General features: G+C 35.1%; 1 protein-coding gene across 11 annotated transcripts in view; it reads right to left on the bottom strand.

The window, feature by feature from the left end:
- The window catches only part of UTRN (utrophin), a 581880-nt gene that overhangs the window by 101068 nt on the left and 465751 nt on the right, over positions 1 to 15061 (bottom strand). For all 11 annotated transcript variants that reach the window (XM_005552038.5, XM_005552041.4, XM_074037195.1 and 8 more), the window contains 4 exons: positions 10557 to 10825; positions 7001 to 7147; positions 4179 to 4257; positions 993 to 1053 (listed from right to left, as the gene is read on the bottom strand). In XM_005552038.5, the coding sequence (XP_005552095.3) occupies positions 993 to 1053; positions 4179 to 4257; positions 7001 to 7147; positions 10557 to 10825 (556 nt within the window). The remainder of the gene's footprint in view (positions 1 to 992; positions 1054 to 4178; positions 4258 to 7000; positions 7148 to 10556; positions 10826 to 15061) is intronic.

Here is a 15061-nt window from a genome sequence, read left to right as displayed (position 1 = left end):
GCAGATTATTAGCATTTGCATAGATTTTGGAGATACCACACTCCATGTTAGAAATGATATAAAGGAAACTTGGCCCAGAGATCTTCATCTGACTTACCTGAGGTCACACAGCTAACCTGAGACAGAGCTGTCTCCTGACAATAAGTAAGTGTTGTCATGATTATGATGTTGTTCATTTGACACATAAAATAGGGTGAACTATGACTCATCACTAGAGCACACCGTAAATTAATATCTTTACTAAGTTACACTACAAGGGACTGCAGAAGTAGTATTTTATCATTCTGTTCCATGACAATACATAGCCCTAAGCCAAGGATCAAGGCCTACTAAGAGCCTGTGTAAATTATACAAAACTTATAAAATGTCATATAAGAAGAAGAAACTGTGTGCAAGAAGGAGAAACTAACTGGACAACAAAATCAAAGTATGATGAGCCTATGCTAATAATGCAGATAACTTCTATAAGACAAAGAAAAACTTGACAATATTTAACTTTTTCATGATAAATCATTATTTCCTACTGGTGGAATAAAATAAGAAGAGTATAAGACATTTTTATATGGATTTTCTTGGAGGAGGAAAAATGGCTTAGAATTTGCACAGTTTGGCAAATATCATTGTGTCAAGAGTATTTTGAAATTCTGTCATTTTCTCCAATTTTTTTTTTTTAAATTTTTTAGAGACTGGATCTTACTCTGTTGCCCAGGCTGGAGTACAGTAGAGCCATCATAGCTTATTGTTTGTCTCCAAATATTTTAATCTCTACTTTAAAATATATCAGCTAAACACACCTATATCCCTAACCTAATAAATGAAAAATATAATTATCATGTTAAAACTAGTTTCTTTTTAACATTAAATATATCATAGTTTCCTTCAGATAACAGGACTGAATTCCATTTTTAAAAGTTACGGGGGGAGAAGCCTCTTAAGTTATCAATAAAACATGATTTTCTTGGTATTATAAGGGAGAATTAAAATCAACTTACTTGATGTAATAGGGCACTTTATTATGTGAAATGGATCTTTGCCACGGCAGCTGGACTGATGCTGAGGAAACAAAGGGAGATTATTGGAAACTCTGGAAACCAAAAAGCCTTACACCTTAATGCAAAACAACTGAACATTTTATAGCAAATTCAATGAACTGCTCTGGTTTCTGAGCTGGATTCCTATAATTATGAGATCCACTGGGCCAAACAAAAAATGGCTTTAAGTATTCATTTGAATAAAACAAGAAACAATACAGGTTCAAGGTCTAATGCCAACTAATTTAACCTGTTGATAAAAATACGTTTAAATTTTCAAATGGTGTTGTTTATAAATACTACAGTTTAAACCTTAGTGCCATCTGGAAACTGTACTCCATATATATTTTTGATAAAACCAAAATTAAATTTACCTGGTATATCCAGATTAAAAATGAGATTTTTGAAGACTGAATTTTCCAGATGACTAATAACATTCTTTACTTTGCATCATAGTCACAGGAGGAGCTATTGAGTACAGATGGCATTTAAATATATTCAATTCTACAAAATTTAAAAAGAGGAAATTTAAAAATAGGCAAAAAGTTGTGAAGAACTAAGGCAATCGTCTAGGCAGAAAAATCCCAATTTCTTACTTTCATCTGAAACACATAGAGAGCCCAGTCTCCTACTTTTGCACTAGACCTTACTATGATTGAGATTTTATGGGGGTTTTTAATTGAGGTACTTTTTTTTTTTTTCAATTCTAGTTACTTCTTACATATAAAAAATACTTTATTCCTACATTAACCAGTTATTTTAAGACTTATTTAAGAAGAATAGTACATGTGAATTTAGTGCCATAAAAGAATTTTGCTAAATGAACAAATACCAACATTCAGATAATACTTTGAATTTTCATACTTTGCAAATATCATCAGATCCTCATGTAGCCAGTTGTCACCAATACTTTTTTTCTCAATTTCATGTCACATTAATATCTTACAACTATTCAGCATTCTAAACTTTGTCAAGCATTTTCAAATATATCTTTTTGGTAAGGAAGCCAGCAAGATACACGTTAAAGTTCCATTTGATAGATGAGGAACTAAATGCGTAGAGATAAAATAACTTGCGCAAAGAGTGATAGCCAGTAAATAAATGGTCGAGCTCAGATGTGATCTCAATTTCTGAATATCAGTTGAGCAATTTTTCTACTCAACAATTCTTCCTCTCTTTATAAAAGGCAAATATTCTTTTCTCAATCTATGCCCACCAAAGTATAAAAAAGGGATGAAAATGAGGAAGTAGGTACATTATATTTCTCATTAGAGCCAACCTCATTTCAATGTCGGCACCAGGCTAACAGGACAGTTTTTATTTTGTGCCTAACTAAACAGGCTTCTTTTATAACCATGGCTAAAGTCCAAGAAATATAATAAAGCCAAAGATTCCAAGCAGAAAAGGATAACAATTATTAAATTTATTAATTGGGACTTTGTTTATACTTCTCCACTCATTTTAATAATTGTTTTGATTTGAATAACTTCCACCTCCTTGGACTCTCAGTGTTAGATAATACAAGGCCATGTATTTGACTTGCACGAAATGTGTGTAAATTTCACAATATTTCACTTCCAAAAGAATATGTGCTTGATTTCTACTATGACAGTGATTGCTAGGTGAAAGTGTAGCATTTCATCAATATTAAAGATAACTGATACTTAGAACTGCAAATACAGTCTCAATTATTTTGTAAACTCCTCTTTCATTTGATCTTGGTACATAGTTTTACATTTTGAGAAACTGAGCTTTAGAAATCTGGAATACTTAATATCTAATAAGTATACAGCAAACCTATTTACTTCATCAACGTTGATGGTATCCGGACTTTAAAAATGTGTCCTGGCATCTAGATACACAGTATATTCCAGCAAGGCCTATACCACTCAAAGATTAACTAGCTAAGGTCTAAGGTTTGTGAAACAGAAAAACTATATGGTGTTGAGGTAGGGGTGGGGGCAGGGAGGACAGTGAGAGGTAGAGAGGTACAGGGCAGGAAGGGGCAGGAAATGACTGATTAAGATTCTTGAAATTGTAAAAGAAAAGCCCAACCTTTAACTGAGGTAAGGCAGTTTATTAATAGTGACAAAAAGATTAAGAGGAAATATAATGTAATCACTTTAGTTAGAAGATATAGTATTTTTTAGCTATTTCTATGGTTATAGTTGCAAAAAACTGTCATGATTGAGAAACAAGCTTTGTCCTAAGTTTTAAAGTTTACTTAAACTGAATTAAATGAAACAAATTGCTTTCTTACATATATTTGCCAGAGGAAATGAAAGGAAAGGAATTAATATTTACTGAAAGCATTTGTGTCAAGAACTGTGCTAGGTGCTTTGTGTAATTGGATATGCCTTGTCACTGAGTTCTCAAAACAATCAGAAGAAATAGGTAATATGGTATTTTAAGACACAGAAATCAACCTTCAGAAATTCACAGGTCTGGTAAGCGGCAGAATGAATGTTTAAACTAAATCTGTTTGACTATAAATCCTACATTCTTTAGTATCCTCAGCAGTGAATGATAAATAAAGTAGAAGCTCAAATTGTTTATTCAAGATCTCAAGAATAGTCTATAAATTTAAAAATTCCAGTTGAAAAATATTACATAAAATTCTACATAGGTGGTTTGGCTACATATGCAATACTTGAATAGAAGAAAAACTAAATATAATTGCATTGAGCCTAATAAATCAAAATCTTCCCACTTAAAGATTTATGGGGAGTGATTTTTTTACTTTAAAAGTTGAAGGTGTATTTTAAATAAGCACTTTTTAAGCAGAAAAATTAATTTAAAATCTTAAAATACAAAACTGATTTCTTTATTATGAAAAAGTTCATAATCTTTGCCTATGACACAGCAATGATGATATGATACTATGTTAGTTATCATAACAGACATTCCAATGAAAACCCATAGCTAAAGATGAATTCATTTCTGTTCCACCTTGAAGACTTCTCAGTTGTCATTACATTAATACAAATAATAACCATTAAGCAATATTTTCATTGATGTTAGTACCTCCTTACATGCATCTATCTAAATAAACATATTGATAGCAAGGAATACAGCTTCTTCAATTAAAGTGAAAAAAAATGCTAATTCATTCAATTAATGCGATCAGTCCAGTTTATTAGTACTTACTAGAGAGAAAATGCTGAGAGGATGGTCCAAAATCTCTGTGGGCTTCCTGAAGCTGTTTAAGGCGATCATCCACAGAAACCTGTACACATGCACATGTGAGACAGAGGAAATAATTTAATTCTGAAACAATAACTTTAATAATATCTTTGCTTTAAAGACTATAATAAATGATGCTATTGCCCAGGATATGATTGTTTATATAGGCTCCTTCTCTGTCTCTGGTATCAGAGTAATGGTAAAAAAAAAAAAAAAAAAAAAAAAGACTCCTGGCCTCAAATAAGAGTAAACAGAGTCAGGCACTCTTCTAAGCAATTTATAGAAATTAACGCTTTAGTCTTCATAATAACTGTAAAAGTTATTTTTATCATCGTCTTACAGATTAAGAAACTAAAACACAAAGAGGTACCCAAGGACATAAAGCTAGTGAGTGGCAACACTCCTGTTTGTATTTTGGTCATACAGTGCCAGAATCTGTGCCCTAACTGTTACTCTGCATTGCCTCTAAGGCAGTACATTATCTCTAAAGCCTCTAAAGTCAAAATGTGGTCATGGAATTAGTGACTACTCATCTCTCTTTTGTAAGGAAGATGGTACAAAGTGTTATAGGGAGCAAATGAACAAAAAGCCTAGGAAAACTAGATAGTTAGATAATAGATATATATATATATGGTGAGAGAGAGAGAGAGAAATAGACAGTACATAGATAGTGGATAGTTAGAAGGATAGAGTGAGGTGGTAGAAGATAAACAGAAAATGAAAAGACATGTGAGTATGCAACATCTTATTTTCCTCCAAATTTATATCTGATCATCTCTACTTGGGGTTGAGACATATATTTAAGTTTGTACAGGCATATTAATGTACTCTCCATATTTTTTCATATACATTTTTGGGTTTGGTTTTGTTTTGTTTGTAAAGACAGAGTCTCACTATGTTGCCCAGGCTGGAGTTCAGTGGCATGATTATGGCTCACTGTAGCCTCGAGTTCGTGGGCTCAAGCAATCCTCCCACCTTAGCCTCCCAGGTAGCTGGGACTACACGCATGTGCAATCACACTGGGTTAAGTTTTTTTTTTTTTTGGTAGAGACAAGGTCTCACTATGCTGCCCAGGTTGGATACTCTACATCTTTTATCCACATCTTTCTTTTTGTTTTATTTTTAGAGACACGGTCTCACTCTGTTGCTCAGGCTGGAGTGCAGTGGCACAAACATAGCTCCCTGTAACCTTGAACTCCTAGCCTCAAGTGGGCCTCCCACTTCAGTCTCTCAAGCAGTTAAGACTACAGGCGCACACTACCACACCCAGCTAATTTTTTCAATTTTTATTTTGTAGAGACAGGCTTTTCCTGCGTTGCACAGGCTGGTCTCAAACTTCTGACCTCAAGCGACCCTCTCACCTCAGCCTCACAAAATGTTGGGATGACAGGCATGAGCCACCATGCCCAGCCTTTGTAAAATACACATTCTATAGTTAGTTATCTGCATTATGAAAATGTAAAGGGTTACTAAACTGAGAAACTAAATGCAAATCAATAACAACTGCACACAGCCTACTGACATTTCCATTTCCTTTTCCTAGCCTTGGTCATGTAATGCTAGTTATTGTTCCACTTAAAAGGACAACCTCATTTGCAGCTGTCCTTAAATGAAACTGTGTATGTCTGGTTCCCTGGACAGCACTAGTTCCTCCTGGTTAGCTATTTAAATTGCATTAGTATGCACTTTGTTCATTAAGGCCTAAAAGCATTCAAATGCCACACTTTATGAGTAAAGAAAATATTACTCCTGTAATTCAACAGTGTTGCCCATCAGCATAGATTTTTCTCTTCTTATCCAACCAGCAACTAACATCTGAGCGCTAGAGGTTACCAGGATCATAGATAAGGATGACAGAATACATATCTTCTTTCAAGTATAACATATTCCCTGACTTCTAATTGGAATGGTGATAACAGAAATAGAATGGTAAGTCAAGATGGATCATAAGAATCATCACATGAAGATAATGAATTAGAGAAACAAAGCAGAAGAAAAAAAAGAATAAAGAGCAAATATTTCTGTGTTCCACCCACTAGAAAAACATGTATACATTTAACAGATTTTGCTTTACTAATCCTAGGTTATTAACACTCTTTTCAAAGACTGAGATTGTAAAATATTATACACTAATTTCTTCTTCAATTTCATTAAGAAAATATGAACGATTGAGTGCTTGGATATTTGAATTAATTCAGCAAATCTATTATATGATAAAATATTATCTCTCTCAAATGTTTGTATGCGCTATATCAAAACTGCATATTTAAATAAGGTCTGGAGTCATTAAACCAACTGCATTCGCTGAAATCTGAGAACTAAAGGTAAACACCACTGGTATAAATATGCTATCTTGAAAAAAATAAGAGAGATATTTAAATAGCAACCAGTTAGAAGAAAAACAATAGAGACTTTCCTAATTTTTCAAAATGAAACAAAAAAATACATGACGAAAGTAAGAAAAATGACTCCTTTATGAGCCATTATGTGAAAAATGTTTCTGTGACCTAACACAGGTTTCAATTACTGTGATTTATTTAACCTTTTGCAATTTTCCACAAATATCATATGAATAGTACACCAAAAAATTGAATTAAACTCTATAAATAAAGAGGCCTTTAGGTTCAAGATATTGAAAGACAAATACCTGATGTCATCACATGCTAAATTCATTATCAAATACCATCAATAAAGAAAGAGAAAACGGTGAGTAGTAGAATAGTGAGGTAGGGTTTAAAGGCCACCCAAGGTGTAAGCCTGCATTACGAAAGGGAATAAGCTGACACCTGTAACAGTTTCCATCGCATATTAAGGTCATCTAGCTGGCGAGACATCTTTAGAGAGGGATGCAGGTCAAGTGGAGACAGCTGACTGGATAAATCATTCACTGTTTTAACTTTTAAGTTGATTGGCGCAATTTCTTCTCTAAATGCCTAGAAGAAAAGAACCAAAAATATATTATTGGAAAAGAATATAACAAAAGCTGGTACAGCTGATCCTTGAATAACTTAGATCTGAACTGCATGGGTCCACGTATGCACAGATTTTTCTCAACCAAACTGCCTGGGTCCACTTATGCACAGAGATTTTCAATCAAACATATGGAAAATACAGTATTTGCAGGATGTGAGACTCACGTATATATGGAGAGCTGACTTTTTGTACATGCAGGTTCCATGGGGAAATGTGGGACTTGAAGTATGCATGAATTTTGGTATATGTGGGGTCCTGGAACTCTACTTCCAAATAAATGGCAAGGCCATCTCAGAGGAAATCAACTACAGTTGCCCACTCAACAACAGCTGACTTAATTCAGGTCTTCGGTAACTTGGATGAAGAACCAAAAAGTCACTGTTTATTACCCAAAGAATGTAAATAAGTGTGTGAAGAGAAAAATAATTCAAACTTATTTAAATGATTATGTATTTCCTTTCATGCTTTTTATTATATGCAGTTTACTCTGGAAAATGTTTGCCATTATTTTCTACTTTACTGATATCTAATGTTGATTCTATCTTTAGTTTGTATTCATATTTTCTTTTTATTCTGTTTTAACATAGCTACCTTAATATTTTTTCACCAAATCCAACAACTTGATTTTAACATGTTTCCACTTAAAATTAAGTTAGAAAGTGGCCAGCAGAAACAACATTCCTAACCATGAAACCAATGCCTATTACAGACTCAAGAGGTAAGATCTATCCCTGTCCAAATCATTTATAATCATTCTGTGGTTAGGCCTTGGGCAGGAAGAGTGGAGTCTACAGGAAAAAAGGTAAATGAGTCTTAGAATTGACAAATGCCACCTCTGAGCAAGGTCTAGAATCATCAAAACAACTCACTAAGAACACTCAGAAATTGTAATTATGAGCATCCATATTCTTGATGTCCCCAATGAAGAATGGAAGCTGCTTGGGAACAGACGCTCACTATTCAGTACAGGACATGCAATCCAAAAGAGACAGAATTAATTTCTATTGACAAAGGCCCACAAAATTATATTTGAGCAATACTTAAGCTAAAACAGAATGGAGAACAGAACTGGGATACTAAAGGAAAACAGTTTAAGTTTAAATTGGCCGCAAAATTATAGTTAATAATGTTCCAAACTTAAATTAGAAGTAGTAGGGATGGGGGTAGGGGGTGGGATAGCATTAGGAGATATACCTAATGTAAATGACGAGTTAATGGGTGCAGCACACCAACATGGCACATGTATACATATGTAACAAACCGGCACATTGTGCACATGTACCCTAGAACTTAAAGTATATATAAAAAAAGTAGTAGGTGTTGTAAACATCCCATTAGCTTTGGCCCTCAGGTTTCATCATTTCTACATTGTCCACTCTTTAAGTAGGGAGGCTCTTTAAGAGACTAGAGTCAGCGTAAGAACTATGAATGTTGGAACTTTGAAGTCAACATGTGTACCAACATTTCAAAGACAGGGTAGAAGAAGGGAAGCATACAAATTCATGGGAATTGCTGCAATATGGAAGGAGAAGAAGAGCTGAGGTAGTTTTTCTCCATTGCTGTAGATTTGGCATTTTAATAGATGACAGAATGTGCACACACAAGCCAACACACAAATACAATTAAATAAGAAGAGCAGTTGTATGGTAACAGAGACATTATAAGTGTAAAAAAATCACAATTAATATAGAAGCACAGGGAAGGAGGAGGTGTGGGTTAGGGTGGGCAAAGGGAATGTTTCACTCTGGACTTTGAAAAGGCCGGGGTCCCTCAGCTTCAATTTGAGAACAATTACAGAATTCAAATCCTTCAAGGTTTCTTCAGTCATGATTTTAACTGTATGCATTAATATTCTCTCCATGGGTAGGTAACTTGGAGGACTCAAGAACTGTAATTAGCTTTTAAAATCAACATCTTTTTATTTTTTATCTATTAAAGATTAAAAATGAAATGCTAGAAAATGTTTTGAGATGCATATAATTTCAAATAATAGCCTATTTTATTTCAAAAGATAGTAAACTTTAAAACAATAGAATATAACTTCAAGACAGGCTTTAAAAATCTTTTGGAACAAAAAAGAAATTTAAATTTTTCCTCTCCAAAAATAATGTTTCTCTATATAAGCCACAGGTTAAAACATTTTAAAAGCTTTGACAAACAAGGTCTTTGGTTTTCGTTTTTCATTTTATGGTCAGGTGTTATATGGCAATGAGGAGTCTTTGTATCAAGAAAGTTTATCTTTTGTTTTTGAAGAGCTTCCAAATTAAGGGGCTTGAGATAAAGCAAGTTTTAAAATGGTTTCAGAACTGCTGTGTGTTCTAGTATAAAGAACCAATTTATCATGTTATGACTGCACTTTCCTATAACAGAATAAGAGACTATGTGGCCTTCCTTGCCATAAAAACAGAACATCTGCTAGTATCAAAGGTGCTAACTGGCAGTCTGTTGGCAGGTGTGACTCCTAAGCCCTTCTCCTGCCAGAAGGTGTGTACTCTGTAAGTAAGAATGATTAACGATAATTTCAGGGAGTTGACATAATCTGATTATCCCCAAGGATTTTGTTTTCCAGTTGCTTTGACATATTTAATAATATTTAGCAAAATTCAGTACTTATTTTTATCTGACTACACTGTCAATGAGATTTGGTGTACACTTTAAATCATCTCTTATATCTCTTATTATCTAAATTTTATTAACTTTTTTTCTGAAGCTGTTCTAGAATATGGAGACCAAAGGGGAGGTAACCATAGGTCTAACATCCATAGCTTTGGTCAATTCCTGACTACAAACAGAATTTATAGCTAAATTAATTCTTCATTAATATACAAAAAGATGCAATTTATAGATGAGAGTTCCCAGTAAAAGAGTGTGCTTTTGATTAAATTTCTATCTCCAACCACCAATTTACAAGAGATATAGAGTAGAGAGGAACCTGGAGACTATACCATATGGACACAACTCTGCAAAATCCAGGCTCTGGGAATCAATACAAAACAAACAATGCAGTGTCTTTAACAAATAAACTGAAAAGAAAAGAAAAAAGGAAGAGAGGGGAAATCTGGAGATTAAAAATATTTTTTAAAAATAGGGAAACCTAATCTATATTTTCTAGAGATGCAGAGTTGGATAAAAAATAAAAATAAATGTAAATTATCATAAAAGTTGTATTAGTTGTTATTTCGGGGCAGGAGGTTCCAATGGTGAGGGTCATATGGAAGGCATCTGTCCTGACTCCTGATGGGTGAGGCTGCAGCAGTGTTGGCTTTGTAACAATCCCTTATAACAATTTATATGTGCGGCTCTCTTCATTTATGTTATATTTAACAAGAAAACATTTCTTAAAAATCTTTCAAAGACAATGATGCTGACCATGATTTTTTCAATGTGATCCTGCAGCGAGTCAATGAGTAAGTCTCCCACGGGCTTCCAGCCATTGCGCACGGACTCTGCCTCCTTCATGTCAGCGTCCAGGTCGTCCATAGCTCCCTGCAGGTCTCTGAGTTTCTCCAATGCCTTGTCCACTTGCTTTTGCCAATTGCTAGTTACAGCATTTAGACTTTCCCATTTTTCTTTGACTTCAGAAGACTGTTTGCGCATGGCTTTGGCAATCTTTTGGGCTTTCTCCTCAGGAGTCAATTCTGTGATTAAAAAAAAGAAAAAGAATAATTTGGATGTCTGATTGTATATTCTTAATAGCCAAGCGTGAGTGTTACCATAGCTACTGAGGTATACAGAGAAAAAGTAAGAAAAAATTAATCTAGGATAAAAATTGTCCAGGTTAAGAAAAAAATTCTCCATACTTCATCCATGAATTCTCTACTACACCTAATCATACACTCAAAAGGAGAATAAAATAGTTACTGAGATTAGTAAATTGACCTGATTTTTGAATTTTAACGTATTTGTAAAGCCACTGAAATCTAAGAAGATAACACAAGAAATAAACCAATTTTTCTTTATCATAAATTCAGTTACACAAAATCCAAAGACACTTTTTCATTTTAGTATTCTCAAGATAAATGGTAAGTATAATTAATGAAGAATGACTATAAATTATAAGCAAAAACTCTCAGAAAATAAGATTAATTTATTTTGTTTCTAAAAATAAATAACTGAAGACAAATAACGTACCTTAGATAGTGGTCATCTCTAAGGCTGCTTGGCAGTTTCTTTTTAATAAAGGGCATCATCTGCAGCCCACAAACATTTTAGCAGGAAGATAGCAAGATTTCAAGGACCACCCTAAGTATGTAACAGAACAAGGGGGCTTTCACAATGCCTGAAATAAACTTTTTTCAGATAAAAATAGCAGGCATAACACATGGACAGGCCACAGGATGTGGGCTGGAACCGTCCAGAGGAGAAGCAAAGGATACAGACAGAAATCAAAGTCAAGTTCAAAGCCAAGGGTCAGAAATATAAGAGATGGGGAGCTGGTAAAGCAAGGGCAGAGAAACGCGGTCAACACTGAGGGGAAATTCTCAAGACAGCTTAGAAAGGTCTCCAGCACAGTTCCACACTCCTGGGACTTCACTATCTTCTACACCTTAAAATACCTCCTTTCCTATCTAGCTGGTCTGATGGTGGTATCTAACCGTCCGCTGCAAATAAAGAGGCAGTGCAATCGACATAAACTGTACATTAATTTGAGACAGAAAACACATTCTTCTTTGTGATAACATCTCATCTTTCAGTACACAGCACATTAGCAATTTCCACTTCACCTCAAAATGTTCCAAATCACTTGGAAAATGATCATAAGATGAACTTCATCATAAAATGCACAGAAGCGAGCTCTCCTAAACCGTAACTTTCATCCTCAGTGTAAATTGTTCTGCCTGACTTTATTTAAATATTACATAAAAGCCAAGTCAAGGGTGGTGGAACACATATGTTTGTCTCTCTAAATTTCCAAAAAAGTCTAGACATTGATATTTAGCAACCACAGAACCACGAGTTGTGCCGCTTAAGTGGTGGAAGTCTACAGGGAAACTTCAAAAATCTCTTGGCAGCTGAATTGAAGGAAAGAAGAGAAAACATCACAATCGATAGATAGGCTGAACATACCAGTACAAGACAAATAAAGAAAATAAGTGAATTAGAAGCCAGGTGTGGCGACTCATGCCTGTAATCCCAGCACTTTGGGAGGCTGAGGTTGGTGGATCACCTGAGGCCAGGAGTTGACCAGCCTGGCCAACATGACGAAATCCCGTCTCTACTAAAAATATAAAAATTAGCCAGGCGTGGTGGTGGGTGCCTGTAATCCCAGCTACTCAGGAGGCTGGGCCAGGAGAATTGCTTGAATCCAGGAGATGGAGGTTGCAGTGAGTGGACACAGTGCCATTGCACTCCAGCCTGGGTGACAGAGTTGAGACTCTGTCTCAAAAAAAATAAAAAAAATAAAAAATAAAAAAATAAGTGAATTAGAGAAACAGGTTCAAGTAACCATCAAGGAGCCCAGAGAAAAGCCCTAAAACATGCAACATGTCAGGATTGCAAAGGCTTCTGAGAAGGAAACTCTCTGAAGGCCGGTGTATCATTAGAAAGGCAAACTTTATTTAAATCTTTATACCTGCAAGATATCTAGGCCAAGCACAGTGGCTCACACCTGTAATCCCTGAACTTTGGCAGGAGGTCAAGGCGGGTGGATTACCTGAGGTCAGGAGTTTGAGACCAGCCTGGCCAACATGATGGAAACCCCGTCTCTATTAAAAATAAAAATAAATTAGCTGGGTATGGTGGCGCACGCCTGTAGTCCCAGCTACTCAGGAGGCTGAGGCAGGAGAATCGCTTGACCCTGGGAGGCAGAGGTTGCAATGAGCTGATATTGTGCCACTGTACTCCAGCCTGGGCAACAAGAGCAAAACTCCATCTCAGAAAAAAAAAAAAAGATATCTAAAAAATGATATATAATACTTACATTGCATACATTTTATATAAATATAAAATGCTATACCTAAGATGAAAAAAATCATTCTTAGTCTCATGAGGTGGTAACTTTTATGATTAAACACCTGTGTTTGTTAATAAGTTACTTGGGCTTTTTCAAAAATATATCTTAAGCATGGACTACTGTAAAAAAAAAATACTCATTTCAGAACGGACAACTTAATTATAGTAATTTTCCTCAGATAAAGTAAAAACTCATTCTGTCAGACATTAAATAACCTGGCACAGGGAGGCCCATGGGTTCTTTGTCTTGTGAGAAAACATCATCTACTGTCTCTGACATTTTTGTCTTTCCTTAATGTAAAAATCTATTGATTGAGCAGTCCTTGTGCAGTATTTCTTACATAATCCCCACTCAAGTAGCTACTCAGAAGAAAAGAAAAGTTCTATGTTCAATCACCATCTGTCTGCCAGAAAGGAAACATTAACGAATCACTTTTGAGTCAAAATAAGAGATTCCCAATGCAGCAACAATCTCAGCTGAATGCATACTTTAAGCCAAGCACAGAGCAAAGTAAAAAACAAAACAAAAACGTTCTAGAAGTCTGTGAGACACATAAGAAGAAGCAACATGTGAAATATGAAGGTATGACTATTTAGGGTAAAATAAATAAATAAATAAATAAATAAATAAATAAATAAATAAATTCAAACATCCAAAAAGCAGAAAAAAAATGAAAAAAAAAAAAAAAGGAAATGATTGCATTCTTAAAAAAATAAAGTCCTCTCATTTGAAAATCATAGGACAAATGCTACTTGAGAATTTCTGAATAAGTATTCTGTGGTAAATGCTAAAGCCCACCTACACGAGTAGAGAATCTTCTCCACCAGTGAAGAACCCTGGTGTCATATTAGAAACGACCCTCACAGTGAGGGATTGAGTGAGTTTTTAAGGCTAATAATCCAGGGGCCCTCCCCCAAAAGATAATGATTTGGTCAGCGTAAGGTCTGCCATGGATAGATACCAAAGCTCCCCAGGTGGTTCTAACAGGTTATCAGGATGGAATGCAGCTAGCCTATTGGCACGTAAATTGATTTCTCTGGACCATGTAGCTGAAGCTCATCGGACATTTTCACTCCATTGGGTTCCTGGGTCAACCCCACACAGAGCACAGTCCCTAAATACTGGAGGCCAGAGAGCAAATGAAGCTCAGTGATAAGAGGGTAATCTAATTTGCATTGAGAAAGGTGTAATAGAGGCTAATGCTAGAGACAGAGGAAACAGCAGGAGAAAACCAAATAAATTTGCTAGCAATTCTGAGACCAGAAGACTTTTTTTTCCTATGTCACTTTCCTACTCTCTAAAGTGTGTGTGTGTGTGTGTGTGTACCCTGTCACTCTCCATTCTCCTCCCTTCAGGTCTTCCCATTGAACTGGCCAAAATTTGAGGGTAGAATTATATTTTAATTTTTATTACATACATATACCCTCAGCTACGTAGAAGAAAATATATATATTTATGTATAATATACATAAGTAAAATTATGTATATATTATATATAATTATATATATATATATATACACACACACACACCATTTTTCTTTAGTCAGGGTCTTGCTCTGTTGCCCCAGTTGAAGTGCAGTAGCATGAGCATGGCTCACAGCATCAAACTCCTTGGATCAAGTGATCTTCCCACCTCAGCTTTCTGAGTAGCTGGGATCACAGTTACGTGCCACAGTGGCCAGCTAATTTTTTTTTTTTTTAGGGATGAGGTCTCACTATGTTACCCAGGCTGGTCTCAAACTTCTGGCCTCATGTGATCCTCCCACCTCAGTCTCCAAAAAGGTCTACGATTACAGGCATAAGCCACTGCACCTGGCCTCTTACTTAAACTTTTATATTTATTATATATTTATACAATATGAACATTATAGTTATTTTATATTCATATTTTATAATTTTAAACGTCAATTTATTTATTGC

The sequence above is a fragment of the Macaca fascicularis genome, chromosome 4 (genome assembly GCF_037993035.2).
Source record: "Macaca fascicularis isolate 582-1 chromosome 4, T2T-MFA8v1.1".
Classification (NCBI taxonomy): Eukaryota; Metazoa; Chordata; class Mammalia; order Primates; family Cercopithecidae; genus Macaca; species Macaca fascicularis.
The sequence above is the reverse complement of the archived record's forward strand: the minus strand, read 5'-3'. Positions and strand labels throughout refer to the sequence as shown.